General features: G+C 33.2%; 2 protein-coding genes across 2 annotated transcripts in view; both read right to left on the bottom strand.

Moving 5' to 3' along the window:
• Positions 1–11359: 11359 nt before the first annotated feature.
• LOC145312614 (uncharacterized) lies at positions 11360–18979 on the bottom strand. Its single transcript, XM_080151873.1, has 8 exons — positions 18874–18979; positions 18171–18227; positions 17474–17538; positions 16365–16402; positions 15707–15750; positions 15359–15407; positions 14283–14408; positions 11360–11480 (listed from the first exon to the last, which is right to left on the bottom strand). Exons 1-8 carry the CDS (start codon positions 18977–18979, stop codon positions 11438–11440), a joined length of 528 nt encoding a protein of 175 aa, XP_080007999.1. The 3' UTR covers positions 11360–11437.
• Positions 18980–20710: 1731 nt separating this feature from the next.
• LOC145312613 (uncharacterized) overlaps positions 20711–22185 on the bottom strand; it is a 37912-nt gene continuing 36437 nt past the window's right edge. Inside the window, exon 20 of the mRNA XM_080151872.1 lies at positions 20711–20874. Within this exon, the coding sequence (XP_080007998.1) occupies positions 20711–20874 (164 nt within the window). The remainder of the gene's footprint in view (positions 20875–22185) is intronic.

The following is a 22185-nucleotide window of genomic DNA, read 5'->3' as shown; positions in this document are numbered from 1 at the left end:
AATAATGTTTGTAATGATGCATTAATATTTCTATGTGATCTAATAATGCGATTGATCTGATTTTTGGTATACTGATTCCTGGGACAACAAAGTACAATATTATAAGCGAAGCAACTCTATAATCAAGTCCTAAAAATGTAAGTATGTCCATAAACATTATTCTGTATCAGATTTTTTAACAAATTTACTTACAACTTTGCTTCGACTCTTATACATTTATATTCTGATTATTCAGTTCTGACACAATATAAGTGTTAATGTCCGTTTGTCCTACCGTTTCAGTGCTTCGCTTTTATGGATAATGTCATCCTTGTTATTATATAACCTATACAAATTGGGATTGGATAATGCTGCATTCAAGCATATAAAGGCTTTTTTAGGCATTACGTATTATAGACAGCTTTCCGCGGATATCAAACTGAAAAATTATAAGATTAAAACCTGTTTTGTTACCCCGAGGGGCAGAAGGCCCGAGCTAAAAAAACTAGAATTAATTTTAATTTTTTTTAATGATGGTGGAAAATTGTCTGCAATGCTATGCTATACATGATTTTTCAGTACGACTGAGAACCGGTTCCAATCCAGAGGATATTAATCTGATTCGAAGCTATACTGGAATATTATATCCCTTAAGTTTCTGATAAGGGATGATCATTAATTACAAAACAATAATCTACCAACAATTAAGTAGTAATTAACCCCTTGTGTCTGAGCAGGTTCCTAAAGTATTTTCTGGTAGAAGAATAACAGTATATTAGCAAGATAGCTTGGGTGAAAATCCAACTGTGATAGTATGATGGAGGAATTTGTTTTGGTTGCTTGTAATTCATTTATCACGTTTAAACCTTATATAATAGAATTATATAAATCCCAGTAGCTTCGACCAAAGCATCTAGGCACTGTGTATTACTATTCAGTATTCAAGGAGGATAAATGGGTTAAAAATAACTTAAAACCATCACTGGACCAGTAGGTATATTCCCTGAAGAGTAGAGCCCAATAGGTTCAGCGGTTAATGAGATCTTAAGCTTCAGACGGACAAATTGTCAGACAGACATCGTTCTATTATGTATTATAGAAGGTTAACCAACACAAGTTTAATTTAGTTATATGAAAATTAAACAGGCAATAAATTAAAACTGTTCACCAGGGAAAAGGAAATGTGATTTTGACAAACAATTCTAAAGGAAAATTTCCCCACAACCCCCTTCCCCTTTTACTCCCCATCTTACCCACCTCTCTTCAGTTACATGACAAAACAAAATATACCCACACCTTGTAGAATTGATTGATAGAATAGCTATGCCTGACTGTTAAACTTTCCCGTACAACTAGAATAATTTTAGAGCTATTTAAGATTCGGGCCTGTATACCATTTAAACATTTTATCTGTAATTCTAAGAGACTAAAGCAGCGTAGCAACACTTAATGTAAAACTAAAGGTCCATACGTCCATGTTTCCTGATTTGGTCAATTAATTCAGACTAGGTTTTGAAATTAGGTCCAATTCAAAGAAGATAAAGTATAGAATAGAATCCAGGTAGAAGATTCTGCCTAGCTAGCCTGAAGTAAAATTGGAACATTTGAAAGACCAAAACGGCTATAAGGCTGTTAGTAAATAACGTGATTTCAGTAATTATTCAGAAAAAATATTCAAAATAAATTCCTTTTGCAATAATTTACTAAAAGCCATGTAGCCAAGCTTCCAGCTTTCTCTTCCCTATTCACAATGGACTAAAAATGAATTTGATGTGCATTTTAAGCCTTAAAAAATTTAATTATGTAAAAAATTTACAAAAAATATTGGTCTCAGTATTTATATTATAAAACTAGGTTGCGCTCTTATGTATGTTTTTAAACAGCTGATTTATACATGATTTTTCTAATTTTGTCCAACTAGTTATTGTGATTTGTATTTTACCATTATTGTCTTTACTGCGCAAGTCAAAGATTCCTTCTAATTTCCCAGAAATTTTTAGGGTTTTCACTTCTATTCCTTCTTATTCTATGGTCCAATTTGAAATGTAGTCTACTTTTAATTTCAATATTAAAAAAATCGGGTATAGACCCTTTCGTGGCAACGCCTCTTAAGGGGCGATTCGTCGTATTTTCAAAATGGATTTTGATAGGTCATTTTAGGTTAGGCTAGGTTAGGTTGGGTTAGGTGATTGCCACGCAGAGTTAGAGCCCCCCCCTCAGGGGCTAGAAGTAGGAGAAAAGATACTTTAAAAACATGAAGAAACGCCCCTTAAGAGGCCACGAAAGGGACTATACCAAAAAAATCAAATAATAATTTCAAAGAAATCAAACGAACACAGTATTAGTAATAGTGTCTGACTGATTATGACGTAACAAAAAAATTAGCCAATGAGAGGCCACTATAAATTTTACCATTGGCCAATAACGGCCTCTCATTGGCTAATTTTTTTTTGTTACGTCATAATCAGTCAGACACTATTACTGTGTTCAAATCAAACGGATCGAACAAGCCTGAAAAAAGACATCATTTCGAAACTAAGCTTCATTGAACTCACTTTTTCTTGACTAAAGAAAATGTACAACAAATTAGATGCATTGGTATTATATGAAACAAGGATGACAACATCCATAAAAGCGAAGCTCTGAAACGGTAGGACAAACGAACATTACGCTTGTATAGTGTAAGTACTGATTAAAAAAGTCGAAAAAAAAGGTAAGTAAATTTGTTCAAAACTGCTGAAATACAGAATAATGTTTTAGGACATACTTACATTTTTAGGACTTGATTATAGAAATGCTTCGCTTATAACATTGTACTTTGTTGTCCTAGCTGAATTAGTATTCTAAAAATCTGATCATTCGGACAATGATATCATAAAAAACTTGTTATTAAAAAAGCTAAAAATCGTAATGTTTAAAAATGGACGTAAGAACATTCTGGTAATAACTAAAGAGTTTCTACACTTTCTATAAATCGTAACTAACTACTACAGGAATCACCATGCAAAGTTTAAAATCGATAGGACAATTCTAGTATGCCTTAATTAACGAAAAAAGCTATCAGTTCTGGACAGACTGACCCTTATTAAAGAAAAACTTCGCTTATAAAAAGTACAAGAATATAAAATGTAACTTCTTTTATTCTAAATGGGACTTCATATACACAGAAAGTGATCTGCAATGGCTTTCAATTTGCTAAGAGGAATATATATTCTGATAATAAAATTGATCTTTGTCACTAAGCATTATTTTTCATTTTTAACAAAGTTTTTTTATAGTTTTTCCAGTTGTGTTGGTCCCAAACAAGGAATTAGTATTAATATTTTAAAATTGTCTATAATAAGACATGATACGTGATTTTTCAGTGTGGCTCAAAACCGGTATTAATCAATTAGAGTAAAACACTAGAGGGAGTAAGGGTTAGATAACTGTATCTCCCCATCGCAACTGCCCTGTGCAATCTTTCTATTGGGTCATTGAAAATCAACCAATGGTGTCGCTTATATACACACAGCCAAGTAGCAGAAAATTATTTAGAGGCAAACGAAAGAGGTCTTTGAAAAAGGAAGGGAGGTAGTTGTCTGTATACATTTAAACTAAATATCTGTTTTTGCTGCCACACTGTAAAAGGGTTTATTAATTTCTCAAAATAAAATCTTTTATTCTGGTACCCAAATTTTCTCCGTAAAAATTGTTTTCTATATTTCTTGTCTGTGTTTCTGGCTTCTGCAGTTTATGTTCACAAATCTGAGACATCTTAAAACCCCTTTGACTTCTATTTTTCAGGTGGGAGGGAGGAGAAATTAGGCTCTTTATTACACTAGTCCCAAAAGTGTTATGATAACGTTATCTTGTTCGTTGGCTTAAATACTTTGGGGACTTTTATTGAATTTTAAATAATTGGTTCATTATATTGATTTTTAAAAGGTTTCAACCACTAATTGTAATCTACAGAAGGAGGGATTTTGTGTATCATCATTGAGGATTTACATCAGTAATAACGTTTTCTTATTCGTTGGCTCTGCATCTTTGATGACTTTTATCGAATTTTGAATGGTTGGTTCAATAAGTTGAGTATCCAAACGTTTCAACTACTCATAGTAATCTTTTTTGGTTATTCCCCTAATTACATATTTGAAGAAAAAAAATAGTTTTCTAAAGATTTATTAGTAATGTTTTCTTCTAGAAAGTGGAATTTAAAATTTAAGAAAAAAAAAAATTTTCTCAGCAGCTATGAAAAGTTTATGATTATCTATTCTATAATTCACTTTGTCCGCAAGTAAAACCATTAGGAATATTTGATTTGTGTAGGCGAAATTTTGAACTTATGGATGTTATCATCCTTGCTTAATTTACAAATGGTCTACAACATAACAAAACAAAAAAAATAATTGGTATTGTATGTTTGAAATGTCTAGCCTATTTCGTGGTTTTAGTAAAGTTAAAGAAGAAAATCTTGATGAATATATTATTATGTCTCAACAAACTATATTTAATATATAATAAAATATTCTTTTCTCCAATGTTTTAGAGTAATAAATATAAAGTAGTAGATTTGCAGTAAAGAATTGTGTAAAGATTAATTTATCTCAGATTGTTCTATCCCTGGCTTATATTAATAGCAAATGAGCTAACATTTCTGTGTTTTATACCAGACAATTAGTTTTTACTTTTTGTACAGATTTGGCTCCATTAGGAAATATCTTAATTAGTATCATTTATTTAGCATTGTACCACGGATGTCTTATCATTAGGACGGTCCCGCAGAACAGGGATACACAATTACATTCTTTTAAATAAAATGATAAAGTGTGCAAATAATAAACAACCGCTTCACAATTATGGTTTAAAACTAATAAAAATGAATCCAATTCATGCTCTAACAATGACAATAAGAAAACAATATTGAATTGTGGATCTGCTCACCTCTCCAAAGCACTACAGCTCGAGACCTAGCCCTTATGAGAATTTTGCCGTACCAGGAGATAGCAATGCTTATTAGTAGCGAAGCTACTCTATAATTTGAAATGTCCGTCTGTATGTCTGTCTGAAACGTGATTTTCTCAGCTCCTACAAAAGATAGAAGGCTAAAATTTTTTGTCAACATTCCCATCATTATGGAGCATAATTAGTATAAAACATTGTTAGCGGTCGGACTGCTTTTAAGCAGCTTTTTAGCCGCTTTTAATTTTCAAAACTGATTTTCTTGGATCCTGTAAATGAGAGAAGGCTGAAACTTCTTGTCAACATTTCCATCAATATGGAGCATAATTCTGTATAAAACATCAATAGCGGTTGGACTGCTTTTAAGCAGCTTTTTAGCCGCTTTTATTTTTAAAAACTGATTTGCTCGGCTCCTGTAAAAGATATAAGGCTGAAACTTCTTGTCAACATTCTTATAAATATGGAGCATAATTAAGTTTGAAACATCAATAGCGGTCGGACTGCTTTTAAGCAGCTTAGAGCCGCTTTTATTTTTTAAATCTTATTGATATGAAGCATTATTAAGTATAAAACATCAATAGCAGTCAGACTGCCTTGAAGCAGCTTTTTAGCCGCTTTTATTTTTAAAAACTGATTTGCTCGGCTCCTGTAAAAGATATAAGGCTGAAACTTCTTGTCAACATTCTTATAAATATGGAGCATAATTAAGTTCGAAACATCAATAGCGGTCGGACTGCTTTTAAGCAGCTTAGAGCCGCTTTTATTTTTTAAAACTGATTTTCTCGGCTCCTATAAAAGATAGAAGGGTGAAACTTCCTGTTAACATTCCCAACAATAAGAAGCATAATTAGGTATTCATCATCAATAGCGGCCAGACTGCTTCTAAACAGCTCTTTAAACGCTTTTACTGTTTGCAACAGTTTTTCTCGGCTCCTACAAAAATACACCACTAAAACTTAGCAATATTACTGACTTTATGCCCCATATTTAGGTACGAAAAATCTTTGGTAGTCTGATTGCTTTTAAGTTGCTTCTCTTTTTAAAACTTTCAGATATAAACCTTAAATTTTCAAAGTTTCATGATTTTAAGTTTTTGCATATTTATTTGCATATATATCTCTTTCTTTTCTTTGTTATGAAAATAGTTAATGAGCTCTATAAATTACTTTGTCTGTTTGTCTATTATAGATTTTGTGCTTCGCTACTTATGGATGTTGTCAACCTTGTTTTTTTTTTATTACAAATATGCAATAATCAAGAAATAGAAATTATCATTCTTTTTGTGATAAAGAATAGACCCTGTTAGAACACTTAAAATGATGCTAAGATGGCAGAAAATACATTTTTGAAATCACAATTATGTGATTTTCATGTTATTGAATTAAAATAAAAAAAATAATATTCAAATAATCTTGTTTCTATTTTAAGATGACCTGATGAAAACATGTAAACAAAAGTAAATATTTTTCCGTTGAAAGATTTACCATGATTTGAAAAAAACATTTTTGATTAAAATCTAAATCTAAAACAAGGATGACAACATCCCTAAGTAGCGAAACTCTTAAAATCTTTGATGGATAAACAGACAAATTAAGTAGAGATAGAGAGAAAATACGATAAATCATCTAAAAAATCACAGAACCTTTGATAAAATAAGTATCCATGAATTATGACACACAGACAGACCAAGTGAATTAAAAACAGCATGCTCATTGGCAAAAGGAATCCTTACTCCAAATTCCAGACGTCCATTTCAATAGAAGCTAATAGGATCATTCAATTTTAGCCCTACGAACAGATGGTTTAACAGACGGAAAAAATAAGAAAATAAGAGAGTATCTTCGTCACTGAAATAACTATTTAGATACAAACACAGACTGTAGAGTTACCAGGGACAGAGCACAAATTTTGATTGGTTGGTTCAACAAAAGATCTTAATATTCAGTGATGGAATTTAGTTTATCATTATTGGGGATGTGTTGTACATTAATTTGATGTCCATTGTCTTATCCCCTACGATCCCTGATGAAACCTTGTTATTCAGATCAGCTGAATTAGAGTTTTCAATTGTGTAAATAGTTTCCTCAAAATTCACTGCTAGCTAAAAAAGCTTAAAACTTCCAAAAAAAAATATCAAAATTTGAAAAATTGAAATTTGAATGTATATTGTATAAATCGTTTATACATTATATCGCTTTTCCCTTCGACCGGAGTAGGTTAAATTGGTTCTGCAAGATTTGGGTTATCTGTTGTACAACTTCGGAAATTAGTGAAGAAATAGACTTTTAAGTTTCAGTTGATCCTTATTCAATGATAGATGTTTACATATGTAATTAATAGACATGTTTTTAAAAGCGAAGCTTTTCTATAATTAGGGTCGGACCGTCCGTCCGTCCGAGATAGTTAGCTTTTATTCGTTAATTTAGGCATGTTAGAATTGTCCTATCGATTTCAAACTTTGCATGGTGATTTCTGTAGTAGTTAGGTACGATTTAGAAAGCGTAGCATCTCTATAATCATTACCAGAATGTCCGTACGTCCATTTTAAACATGTTGATTTTTCTACTTTTTTAACAACAAATTTTATATGATCTAATTATCCGTTTGACCTGATATTTGGTATATTGATTCCTGGGACAACAAAGAACAATATTTTTAGCGAAGCAACTCTATAATCAAGCCCTAAAGATGTAAGTATGTCCATAAACATTATCTTGTATCAAGCAGTTTTTCAACAAATTTACTTACAATTTTGCTTCGAATCTTATACTTTTATATTCTGATCATTCAGTTCAGACACTATACAAGTATTAATGTCCGTTTGTCCTACCGTTCCAGTGCTTCGCTTTTATGGATGTTGTCAGCCATGTTTATTTAAAAACCTGCAAGTACATAATAATAAATAATCTTATAATTTATATTATGTAGGTTTGAATGGTTTTAAAAGATACACAAAATAATATTTGCATTGTTCAATGTTGTGTAAAGAAAAAGAAATGAGGTCTGCTAATGTTGGGTGTATAATTTTTCAAAACTATGCACAGATAATAGATTTATAGAATAGATGACCAATCCCTTTGTGTAAAATGCTAAGGACCGAAAAGACTTCGTAAAATCTATGCTCATAAAACTAATTATTTGTGTTTCATTAAATCATGTATGACAACATCCATACAAGCGAAGCGAAAGCTGATCGATTATTGACTGACGTACGAAACTGATTATAGAAAACGAGTGGATGACCAGCTAAAAACAATTTATCATTCTTGAAAACCCTGTACATGCAGGTTTGTCTTAATTCTTTTTTGATTTATATTCTACTCTTCAAGACGAATTAGGGAAGGTGCATAAAGTTATACTAAAAGAAGAAATCTAATCCCAACCACCTCCCAATCCCCCCGCCCGCACCCAAAAATAAAAAATAATTTACCCCCAAATTTTTAAATGCAATGTCGTTGCCCACAAAATGGTTGAAAATCAATCTTTTCATTTCAGGGTTTCTTCTATGATGTTATAACGGTGACGTTTTAATAGTAAATGTTAGTAGCATAATCCAATTCCAAAATCGATGCACTCTAAAAAAGATTAAAAATAACAATAAATTATAACAGGGACATAAAATAGATTGTAAAAATTAATTGTCTACTTGCCACACTCTATTGTGAACTATGATAATTCATCATTTTTTCAATCCTTTCTCTCTCTCCACAGATTTTCTTGATGGTGGTAAAAGATGCAGTTTTAAGAGCATAGCTCCTCTACAATCTTACAATTCCATGAAATATAAAAATAGATTATGTAAAACTATTCTTAAAACAACTAATAACAAGGCAAACTAAATACATTTAAGATAAATCTTGAAAAAATTGGACTTCCCTCTCCAACTAGATAAAAAAACTTAAAGTGACCTATATAAGAATCAGCAATGTCTAAAAGTACTCAATCGTTGCAGCCGTTAGCGGGATCTTTTATTACAGATAGACAGACACAAATGGACATCCTACCTACATAAATAAGGATTAGCGGCTACGCCCCTAAAGGCCAATGGGGTCACTTTAGACCACCAAAAAATCTTAATTAAAAAAAATTTCAACGGCACCCCAAAATTTGTTTTACCCCACCCCCTTGGAAAACAAGATTTAGAAAACAATGATTCGATGGACATCAACTGTTTTTGTTATTAAAATATTTGCTATGGGCTTGTGAAACTTTATCATTCGTAGGCACTAACAGGCTTGAATGGAATGAATGGATAGGTTAATTCTTTACAAAAATACTAGCGGATACGCCCCTACAGGCACTTAAGGTGGGAAGAGAAAAATTACCCCTCCCTCAATTTTGAATTTGAATTTAAAAAAAGAAAAAGAAAAAATTTGGGGGAGAAGGTTCATATTTCATTGGGAGGGTATAGATACCCTTCCCCCAAATAGTTAAAAACCTTCCCTGGACTTTTAAGAAGCTTCACTGCAAAGGCGAACTATATTGGTTAAATGGTTCGCAAGATCCTTCAGTACAGACACACAGAGATCCTGTTACTGTATTATAATACCAGTTAAACATCTAATCTCATACTTAGTTCTTAGTACAATAACTTTTATATTTGCAATGTAATTTCTTTCTAACCACTTGACCTACGGTTCTTCTTTACAATGAAGCTTCTTAAACACCAGGTTTAAACTATTTTAAGGGAGGTTAACTCATCTCAACTAAAAGAATGTCGCTCTGACAAAATACCCCCTCCCCCCCCCCCAAAAAAAAAAGAAAAAAGAAAATTGGGCATAGTCCCTTTCGTGACATCGCCTCTTAAGGGGCATTTCGTTGTATTTTCAAAGTAGCTATTTCTCCTACTTCTAGCGGGCTCTAACAAAGCAAAGCCCATCGCCTAAAACCTGCGGGACAATCACCTAACCTAACCTAAAATAACCTATCAAAAGCTACTGTGAAAATATGCCGAAACACCCCTTAATAGGCGATGTCACGAAAGGGACTATACCCAAAAATTTAAATTTTTTTCTAAACAAGATGTTCTTTATTTCTGTGCTTGAATCAGTGTTGCATAAAAATTCGGACCATTAACATCCATTAAAAAACTAGAAATTCATATATATTATGAATTCTAAAATATTAAGGATTGTCAGTATTTATATTGTCCAGGAAAAAACAAATAAGAGTTTGATTATATTGACTATGTTGTTGTTTTCCTTGTCAAACTGATTTTACAAGAATTTTGTCCGGACCGAACGAAGCACATTTGAAAAATTTTCAACTTGAATCAAAACCGAGTGGGGTTTTGTTTAAAAAAGAAAAAAAATGAACTTTTTTAGTGGTAATTTTTTTCTAGAGTTTTCTTGGGGGGTTGTTGGTACCACCCCTAAAATGATTAAAAACCTTCCCAGGACTAAAACGGTTCGGTGGTCAGCAAGATCCTTTGGTACAGACACACACATTTAATGTTCCTTTTATATACAGTTTCTTTACCACCTTTCAGAAACGTTTATAGAGTTGCTCCGCTTTCCAGATTATACCACACTGTAACAGGAATCATCGAGCAAGGCTTGAAATAAGGACTATTATAACTTCATCATCAGAGCAAACAAGTACTGGCAGGTAGTAGAGAAAGAGGGGACAATAGGTCTTTTTTATTACACTAATAGACATAGATTTATAAACGTTGATTAACAACTTTGGGAACTTTAGTGAATTTTGATTGGTTGGTTAATTAGGTTGGGTGATCAAAATTAATGTTTCCACCACTATTTTTTATCAAGAGAAGTGGTTATTTTGTGTATCATTGGAGATGTACATTGTACATTAACCTATCGGCCATTGTTTTATGCCTTTAGATTTCTGGGCAGGTAGACTGAACCCTAAATACAGAAAAGTCTTGCGGGTGGTAATACCTAAAAAATTGTACACATCCAAATCCAAAGTTTTCTCAAAATGTTTAAAGAATGCAAAAAAGTTGGAGGCTATTAGTCTTGTTATGAAATTATGATTATCAAATTATCTTTATCATATTATAACAAACTAGAGGCTTCGTTCCTAGCTTGAAATAGCCTTAACCCATCCCAAGGCTTTATTTAGTCGAACCTCCTAGTTTAATTTCAATTATAAACAGAATAAATAAGAATTTTTTTAAAAGAGGCGCACATTTTTTCTTTAGGCGATTTCTTTTCTATGAGAATAAAAATAGTTATAAACCTTCCCTGGACCTATGGGAGGCTTCACTGTACGTTAAGGAGAATCATATCGGTTTAGCTGGTAGCGAGATTCTTCAATCAGTTGCACTACAGAAATTAGTTCTATAGTATTAAAGGGGGAATGTCATGGCTAATACAATCCCAGTGCTATAGATAATTAGAAATTAAAAAGGCAGGGCAATCCAAAATCTATCTAAATGGATCATTAATATTTTCCAAAGATCCACTACAAAAAGTTTGTTCAGTTCAAATACTCATTCTTTATTAAAGTTGAAATACAATTTGCATGTCAAACATAAAAACTTTATATTGAATTATCTTGTATTTTCATAAATTTCTTCTCTCTTTACAGATTGCCTGAAATAGAAATGATATATTACATTTTTAAAATTCAAAGTTTATGGTTACTAAAGTTACAAGGATGACATTAGCCCTAAGTTGCTGAGCCAATGGTAAAGTACTTTAAAATTACATACAGCTTCATGTACAGCTACAACAATTATGATCGATAGCATAGACGTCCAAGGGGGGGGGGGGGGTAATGGGGTGATTACCCCCCCCCCCCAAATGGACATAGAATATAAGTGGATATTATGATAGGTTAAAATTGTCGTCATAACGTGGACATCACTTATTGGTCAGTTCGTTCATCCAGTTGGAAGGGAGTAAAGTGTGGATCGTTATTTTAGCCATCTACAAGTTTCACTTTATAAAATAATGATAATTATAATATAATAGCAACAGCTTGTAAAAAAAACTATAGACCAATTCATTTAAAATGTCATAGGCTAGCATAAGAAACTTTATACGATTTTTCTTTTTGTGTTTTTTTCTTATCCCCTTCTGTTAAGATATTTTTGAGTGTTGAAGTTAAATTCAGCATATAATAGTCATTTTAAGTCTGTAATAAAACACTAGCTTTCTCATAATAGAATAAATTTAGACTATTAGACAAGACAAGGGATTTATTTTGATATCAATGTTTGTTTGCCAATTAAGAAATTGTTGCTGGACCAATAAGGATCTCCATTTCAATGAATCAAAGCAGGTTTTATACTATTTTATGCAATTACTGGTCTAGAATCATAAGAAAGAATCAAATAAAAAATTTATGAAACTAAAAATTAACTATTGAAAAAAGTGCTTACATGATTCATGGCATGAAACATTTTTTTTCAGTTTTTATTAAAAAGTATCTATCTAGCAGTCTAAGATATTTTTATATCTAATTTAATATACAGTGCCCAAGTTTTGAATAATGACGCTTTTATGCATAATGGACATTGACAAGTATTTTCATAAACAAAGTGGAAATAGCTTTTATCTTCAAATATTCAATTACTAGCGGCTACGACCCTAAGAGTGGTCTGCAAAACGAAGGTGGGCAAATGCCTAGCTCCCCTACACAAAAAGTGCAAATATTGCAATATTGCCAATCAGTATATAAACATTGCCAATTATACACCTAATAATCATATTGTCAAAAACACAGTGATTGTACTTTTACTAGTTGTAAAAAACAAAGATCAAATTGTGTCAAAAATTATCCATGTGACGTCATAAAAATGAGGGAGATGAGAGGAGAAGTGGGAAAGAAAACCCCTAAAAAAGAGATAGATAATTTCTCCTTTTTATGACGTCACATGGTTATTTTTTGACACAATTTGGTCTTTGTCATTGTGAAAATAACAGCAAACTCAACATTCACCTTTATAAATCTAAGAAAATCAAACATTTTACGTATTTATTTCTAAAAAGCGATTTTATAGAACACATAGAAAATAGCCTACCATTGCATTGGTTAATTAAAATGTATACTGTCTTGGTAATATAGTCTGTAAATCGGTCATCGTTAGTCACTAAAAATTTGTATTGTATGGCGTCATTCTTTTTATAGGCACTACAGAGAGCTTCGTTTTTAAGAGTAATTATCTGTATGAATCTTTAATGCTAGTTGCAAAAAGGAAATGAAAATATTATGATTAACATTCAAATCTATCTCTACTTTTTCTGTACTGCCAACCATTTGTGTCTTTCACTTTAGTAAATTTTTGAAGATAATAATTTGTATGTATGTTGTTAATATATATATTTTTTTTATACTAGAGACATGAAAAAAGCTACCTACAGCTGCTATGACACCAATATTAGGATTAAGGGGAATGACTTGGCCCTTAAACAGGCGCAACTCATTACCATGCACAATTAGGGCTTACAGACAAAGGGTGTCCCATAGAGTAGTGGTTAGCGCACTACGCTGTGGTTGAGAAAATCCGAGTTCAAGTCCCCTCATAGACATTGCACTTGGATGACAAATGCTGTCGCAATTTGTCAGAATATAATTACGCAACCTTCCCTGAGATGCCCTTAGGTTGTAAGGAGGGAGATTTGTAGGAAGCTAGGATCCTACCTATCAAGCAACTGTAATCGTGCTTTCCCTCGTCCATGCTCCTCACTCCTATGAGAGTGCCATTAATTAGGGTGGCTTAATATGGAACACCTGCCAAAACTCTAGGCCAGGGTGATGTAATAATTGAGTAGCTTCCACGAGAATTGCGTGTCAGCTTGTAATGTAACATAGAATACACTCAGCTGTGCGCGAAGCAATTACCAATTTAGGATTTGTCAAAGGATTCTCACCTCCAATCTCCTCGTGCATCTGAATCCTAACTTCAGAGAATCAAGGCTACATACATACACTTACAGACAAAGATCATGCAATCCAAGAGTTTGTTGTCTGTTGGATAACCCAATATTCATCAGGAGTATGAACCCTTTACACCTCAATTATAAGTGTGTTTCAAGGTGTGTGGAGAGTTCTAGAATTCGAAGCGACACTAAAGACCCTAGAGGTCATCATCATCCCTGACAACAACCTAAATCAGGTCAGGAGTAACCGGATCATACCTGACAACAACCTGAATTAGGTCAGGTGTAACTGGATCATACCTGACAACAACATGAATTAGGTCAGGTGTAACTGGATCATTCCTGACAAAAACCTGAATTAGGTCAGGTTTGACTGGATCATACCTCACAACAACCTGATTCAGGTCAGGTGTAACTGGACCATACCTGACAACAACCTGATTCAGGTCAGGTGTAACTGGATTATACCTGACAACAACCTGAATTTAGTCAGGTGTTACTGTATCATACCTGACAGCCACCTGGATAAGGTCAGGTGTAACAGGATCATAGAAATCAGTGGCCTCCTCAAACTCCACAACTTCGTTAGGGGTGGGTTCATAACTCATAGCTGTTTCAAGTTCCACTGTTCCAGCCCTGTCAATATTATATGTAGTTATCATATCAACATAGGCTTTATTATCCTTATGATAAAGTAACAGGATGTTTGTATGTTTGTTTGTTTGTACCGAAGGATCTCGCTAACCACTGAACCAATATGTTTCCCCTTTGGGGTCCCGGGAAGGTTTATAACTGTTTATAATCGCTTCTAGAAAAAAACTAAAATTAAAAATTGGGGAGAGAAGGTCGAACCATCCCCACGTAAAAAATCCACATCTAATTTTTTAAAACTTTTTTTAAATCTAAAATATGAAGCCCCCCGAGGCCTATATTATTATGTCAGCTATGGTCACTTTTATATAAGTAGTTCTCCATATATTAGGGTAAACAGAATTATATTAAAAATCACCCAACCTGCTTACAAAAACTTTTTTTTGTAGGATAATCTAATCAATTGAAATATATTGACGGTGACTCAGTTATTGCGTTGTTTTTATGTTAAAAATTAATGAACAAGAATGGATGCTGTACGTATTTGTGCAAAAAATGGGGACAAATTTCAAATTGTTTTGGCGTGTGACGTCATACCCCCATCTCTTTTCTAGGGGGTTTCTTTCCTCCTTCCCTTTTCTTTCCCCTCACTTGTGACGTAAATAAACAGCCCCGTCAAATCAATTTAAAAATTGTCCCCATTTTTTGCACCAATACGTACAGCATCGATAAGTATAACATCCACGCAGGGTTAAGGTATGTGACGTTCAGCTAGACAATGACTACATGTACAAAGATTCGCTTCTAAATGTATAAAACAGAAGCAGCTAATAGTATAATGCCTATAAAAAATGACGACTTACAATACAAATAACCATTGTTAGTATACTTTTTACTATTGGTCAATATTAATGTAAACTGGCCTATCTTTGGTCATTTGTATTGAATGACGTCATTTTGTTCTAGGCACTGAAAGCTGCTTCTATACAACATACTTAGCCACTGAAGTAGGCACCACAAACATTGTTAGAGCTCGTTTCTTAAGGTATAATTCAATTTTCAATAACTCTTTTAATAAACTTCGCTAATTAATAGATTTTTAAAATAGATTCTTTCAAATTAATATTCTTCTTATTAAGTTTTGACACTCTACAAGTGTTAATGTTTTCATTTGTTCTATCGTTAGAATTCAAAGCTTTACTGGATGCTGTCATCATTATTTAGGCTGTCATACAAAGCCGCAAAGACAGCTGGCAGCTTAATTTTTTCCCAGTCTTAACTGCTCGGCTGAACTTACGGCTGTTAATCACTATTAAAAGATTAGGCAAATTGAATTTCCTTAATTTGTTGTCTGAAAAAGAATGTACCTACTCCAACAGAAATAATACTGAAAGAAAATATGAAAAGGATAATTAATTATTTGATTTAAATGCGTATAAAAATGTGTGCTTTTTAACTTTAAAATAAGAAGATATAAAAATACTATAACCCGTGATCGTGGCTCAACATATAGAGCATCCGCTCGTTGTCAGGTAGGAGATAGGTTCAAATCTCAGCTTAATACCTTGCTATAAGACGTTAAAAATGGTTTCTACTGCTGCCATGTCAGGTGCGCAACATTAACAGTTATAGAAAAGGGAATGCCTTTGCCCAGACAAAGGTCGTGCAATCAAAGAGTTTGTTCCCTAAAAAAAGTTGTAAAAATAAAGTTCTAAAAATGTATCCTAGCTTTCTAAAATAAAAAAAATGAATTAATAGTTATTTCTCGCATCGTATTATAAACGGCTTTCTGCGGATATAGAATGTACAATTAAAAGATTAAAACTAGTTTTTTTAGCTCCGGCACCTCGGGGCTAAAAAAACTAGTTTTAATCTTTTGATTGTACATTTTTATATTCGTAGAAAGCTGGATATAATACGATGCTAGACATAGTTTTTTCGTATGGATGAGAACCGGTTCCTATCCACCGGATTCGAATGAATACGAGAAAATAATTTTACCTTAAAACTACTATAACAATCGGTACAATAATGGTAACCTTAAATAAATAAACAAGGATGACAACATCCATAAAAGCGAAGCACTGAAACGGTAGGACAAACGAACATTAACACTTGTATAGTGTTAGAACTTAATTATCATAATATAAATTTATAAGAGTCAAAGCAAAATTGTAAGTAGATTTGTTGTAAAACTGCTTGATACAGGATAATTTTTATGGACATACTTACATTTTTAGGGCTTGATTATAGAGTTGCTTCGCTTATTACATTATACTTTGTTGTCCCAGGAATCAATATACCAAAAATCAGATCAATCCGATGATTTGATCACATAAAAATTTGTTGTTAAAAAAGTAAAAAAATCAACATGTTTAAAATGGACGTACGGACATTTTGGTAATGATTATAGAGTCGCTTTCTAAATCGTACCTAACTACTAAAGGAATCACCATGCAAAATTTGAAATCGATAGGACAATTCTAACATGCCTAAATTAACGGAAAAAGCTATCCGTTACGGACGTACGGACGGACGGACCGACCCTAATTATAGAAAAGCTTCGCTTTTAAAAATATATTTGCGTTTATGATTTTAGATTTAATTTTGAAATGTAGAATGAAGAGCTGATACATCTTACATCATAGGGGCTCAATATTTGATGATTAAAGAAATAGCATAAAACCATGCCAAAACTTGAATCGTAATATAAAATAGCATAAAACCACTATGAACTTAAGTCTTACAAAAATGGAGAACTCAATCGGTTCAGTAATCATCGAAAGCATAATTCTTACTTCTTCATATTATATTACCGGCTTCGCCCCTAGCCTCTAGGAGCTTTGCCCAAAGAGGTATAATTACATCTATTACCTCCCAGCCGAAAAAAAGTGCGAATGGATCGCAAAATTTTCGCGAATAAATGGGTGTCCCACCCTCCAAGAAAATAGTCTAAAACCACCACAGGACCAGTAGTTAAATTCCTTGAAGAGTAGAATCCGATCGGTTCAATGGTTACCGAGATCTTAAGGGACAGACGGACTGACGGACATCATTCTACTTTGTATTATAGATGGCAAAACAATTTAAGTATTTAATTTTTTTAATACCTGACTTAAAGATTTGTCAAAAACAGCTCCGGTAGCTTCAGCACTTGAACCATTTTTAAAACCCTTTTCACACATTATACATTTAATCAAATAACAACAAGGATGACAACATCCATAAATGCAAGCTCTGAAACAGCAGGACAAACGAACTCTATCTCTTGTAGAGTGTCAGAACTGAATAGACAAAATATAAATGTATAAGATTTGACAAAATGGTACTTAGATTTGTTGCCAAACTGTTAAAAACAGGATTCTGATTAAAGGATTATTGAGATGCTCGCTTATAATATTGCATGTACGTACGGACATTATGATTAATTATAACTGTCTGTTATAGTAATCCTCGATAGGACAATTTTGGCTTGTCTAAATACCCGAGAAGAGCTAACCGTCACGGACGGACTGACCCTAATTATAGAATAGCTTGGCATTTAAAAAGATCAACGAACATCAAAGAAAACAAGGATTACAACATCCATAATTACCGATCCCAAACAGTGGACAAAATGACAAAGTGAGTAATTGAGCAGTTATTCAGTTGTCATAGGAAAGAACGGGCTGAAAAGAAAAGAAAGATAGATAGGTAGAAGATAAAAAATCACGAAACCTTTGCAAATATAAGTATTCTTAGTAGCGTGACTGACAGAAAGGCATTATGTTTATTATTTAATCCTTAAATCTAATTTGTAATGTTCCTGGAGTTTTGTAAAATCATCCTTACAAAGTTCTGTTCTATTCCATTGCACCCACTCTCCTTAATATAGATAGTATGGGAATAAACAAGATACGATCATGAACAAGAGAAAGAAAGCAGGGATCTAAAGGGATAAGGAAATGGTTGATAAATTGATTAACATCTCCAACGATGATACACAAAATTACGCCTTTTGTAGATTACAATTATTGGTTGAAACGTATGGACATTCAACTTAATTAATCAACCAATCATAATTATTTAAATGTCCCAAAATTTGATAAGCCAACGAATAACAAAACTTTATTATAAAACTTTAAGGACTATCGTAATAAACAGCTCGATGTCCCTCCCTCTCTGGAAAGAAAGCAATAAAAGTCAGTTTAGTGTTAAAGATCTAAATCAATTTTATATAATCATTACATAACGCAAAACCCAACATAAAAAATAAGCAGTTTCCCTCAAAGTTCCTAGTTGAGCAGAGAAACAACCCCCAACCTTCTTAGTTGAAGAAAATAGATACGGGGTAGAGGTTAGTTATCCTTACTATTTAAAACCCCTGCGGGGCTATGCAGTACTCAATATAACCTCGCCTAACCTAAAGTAGTAAACAACCAACACAAAAAAATTTTAATTTTTAATTTTCAATAAAAAAGTGGGTGGGGTTCCATGCTCCAGTAGGTAATTTGAGAGAAACCGTGCGTACCTCCTTTTCTGCAAGACACTGCATCTTGGAGTTGCCTGAAGTTTTGAACAGTTATACTTTCTGTTTCATTGTTGCCAAATGATTCTTCAAACAATTGTCTGGTCATAATACAAATGGATGTAGAATATTCGTAGTTATTAAGACACGGGAAAAATTGTTGTCTTAGATTGCTATTTTCCCTTTCATTAATTGGTTAGTTTGTTCATCTAGTAGGAGGGGGGAGGATGGAGAAAAGGGGGTTGGTTTAAGGGGGGGGGGGTTATTATTGCCGGCTACCTAACTTTCACTTTTTTAGAGTACATGGTAATCTGGTGTAACATCCAAGTAATAATAAATCCATTATAATACATACAGGGTGCGGCACAAAAATCCGGACATTTTTTAAACGGCCATAGCGTCAAAACTACTTGACCAATCAGGACGTTTGACCCCACTATAGAAAGCTTAGGTAATGACCTTTAAGCACAAAAAATCTTTGGACGAAGATGGACGTGTACACCGAGCTGGCCGCGCATATGTTCAACAGGGCAGATTCCAAATGCGCTGGTGGTTTAATGCGCAAAATCACAAAACGTAGGGTCCGACAGGGAAGAAGTTGGAATCTTGACCCCAAATTTTGTGAGTGTCTTAGGCTCATTGAGACACACATTTTGCCGTATTTAAATCCATTTTAGCTCAATACTAGCCGAAATGAGGTCGATTTTTCAAGATTTTGAGCCTTAAGAAATCACAAACAGTAGGGCCCGAATTTTTTTGTGTGTCTTAAGCTCATTGAGACACACATTTTGAGTACTTAAAGTCCACTGTAGCTAAATCCTAGCCCAAATGAGAACAAAAACATGGATTTTGTCAATTTGGCGGTTACTCATGTTCATAAGGAAATGTGGCCTCCCAGCAGCCCGATCTTAATTCAATGGACTTTTGGGCCTGGGATACTTTGAAGCATGCACCAATAGACGTGCCCATACCACAAAGACCTCCCTCATTGCCACTATCAAGGAGAACTACGCCAGCTTGGACAGGTGCATTTTGACCTGGACCTGCCGGCGGTTGAGGAGGCCGGTAGAGGCGGTGATTGAGGCTGGCGGCGATTTTGTTGAATAATCTACTAGTCATATACCTATTTTGCTTCCCAGTTTTTAAAATTCAATAAAATCTTTAAAATTGACGATTTTATGTTCATTTGTTTAAAAATTAGAATTTGTCCGGATTTATGTGCCGCACCCTGTAAATGTAAAAAAATGTACATAGTAATTATATGAGGCGATTGCTTTATGTGAATAGATTAGCATATTGTTTAAAAATATTTGTTTTTTTTTTATTTATGATTATACTGTGTTTTTTTCCTGACCAGTTTAGGAATGCATATTATTTTTTTTTTCAAGGAACCTACTGGGAAAATATAATGGGTAATTAAATCCTCAATTTTATGATATAAATAGGATTTATTCCCCCCCTCCTAACCTCTAAGCACCCATCCCATAAAAATTTGTTGCGCTTTTTGCCATGGTTCAATGATTTTTTTATTTCACAACCAAAATGTAGGTTTATAACGCCCCCCACCCCCCTGTAAATTTTCACAGGGTAAACATAAATATTTTCGAAAAAACTTGGACGTCCTTAATATTGTTTCCATTTTAGTTGTTTAGAACCTTTTATAGGTCTTTGAAATGAAGCGCCCGAAAGTGTCATGTGTGATGTCACAAAAATACGTCTAAAAAGGAGCGATGAGAGGAGAAGTGGAAAAGGAAAATCCTAAAAAAAGAGATGGATAATAAACGTTTTTTTTATGACATCACACATAACACTTTCTGGCACCTTCCTTGAAATCTTCATGCTATTTAAGGAGATGTTCTAGTAATAAATATACCAGGAAAATTTTTCCATAAAATTGATTTTTAGCATCTATACTATTCGCATCCTTATTCCTGAAAGTTGGAGTAAGCGTAGCCAAAGAATCCTCCAGTCTCAACTCATCTGGGAATCCCAATGCTCGAGCCACTAAAATTATTAAATAATTCAAGAATAGACTAAAACCAGGTATCTAAAGGGATAGTGCAATAGCCTATAAATTGATGTTCATTCGATTCACAAACTTACCGCTTTTGTAGAAAACAATTAGTGGTTAAACACTCAACTCAATGAACCAACCAATCAAAATTCAACAAAAGTCTCCAAGGTTAAAGACATTATACAACTTTGGGGACAAAAGTAAGAAACAGCCCAATGTTCCTCGCCAGGGATAAGGGATAGGAAACCTGGCCATTAATTAGGTCTCGGCCTAGATTTTCAAGGGATATTGCAACTAATACAAATTCCTATCAAACTGGCGGACGCTCCCAAGTAGCTATCGCTCTAAACCAATAAGAATCGGCCAATTGGTGGAAATTTTAGAAGCAGACAATTCTAGAAAAAATAATGATTTCGTCTGCTACTAAAAAATAAATATAAATGGTGTTAGATCACATTAGCTTAATTATTAAATCTGCTTAGAGTTAAACATTAAAAAAGGGCCATATAGAAAAAACAAAAATAACGGGATTATTTTTTGAAAAGAAGGTAGCTACGAATTTTCATTTGGTAGTTTATAAATTAGATGTTGTATTTTGAATTTTAGAAATTTAATATGGAATTGATACAACACCTTACCCCTAATATATGTACAATACAACACAGTACAAATCTATCACTACATAATAGTATCCAAAGAACTTGATAGAATGTTACCCAAGTGCATATTAATTTATTTATTTTGAATTTTAATTAGCAATGAAATTTTCAAATAAAATTTTTACTCATTAATAAAAATGCAAATAATACAAACTAAAATCTGTCTGAGGGAAACCCAACGATAGCTTTCTGACAGTTCAAATTACCAAAGTAAAAGATAAAAAAAATTTGGGAGAGAAAAAACTTCATTTTAACAAAAGCCATTAATATATAGGTTTATAAAAAGTTATGTTTTTTACTTTAAACTAGCTATCTGAATTTTATTCTATACTTTATCTACACACACACACACAGCTTTTTCATTAGCGTTTTATACGAACCACTGCGCCATCCCAAAACTGGTTTATTTGGCTAGAAATTGTCCTAAGCTTGAAGTAGGCCTGAAATAATATTTCCTACGTTTCCCATCCCTTATCCCTGGTTCCTCGCCCCCAAGAACTAAAACCATAAACGCTACTAAAATGATTATTTGAAAAAATCTTTTTTAGGTAACATATTTTTGCATTTTTCCTTACTAAAACGTTTCTTAATTATTTTAAAAAGTACAATTTTGTGGTAAATATACAAAAAAAAGTTACAAAA

The sequence above is a fragment of the Acartia tonsa genome, chromosome 2 (genome assembly GCF_053477335.1).
Source record: "Acartia tonsa isolate MP-2025a chromosome 2, ASM5347733v1, whole genome shotgun sequence".
In the NCBI taxonomy this organism is placed as follows: domain Eukaryota; kingdom Metazoa; phylum Arthropoda; class Copepoda; order Calanoida; family Acartiidae; genus Acartia; species Acartia tonsa.
Note: the sequence above shows the minus strand (reverse complement) of the source record. Positions and strands in the feature narration are given on the sequence as shown.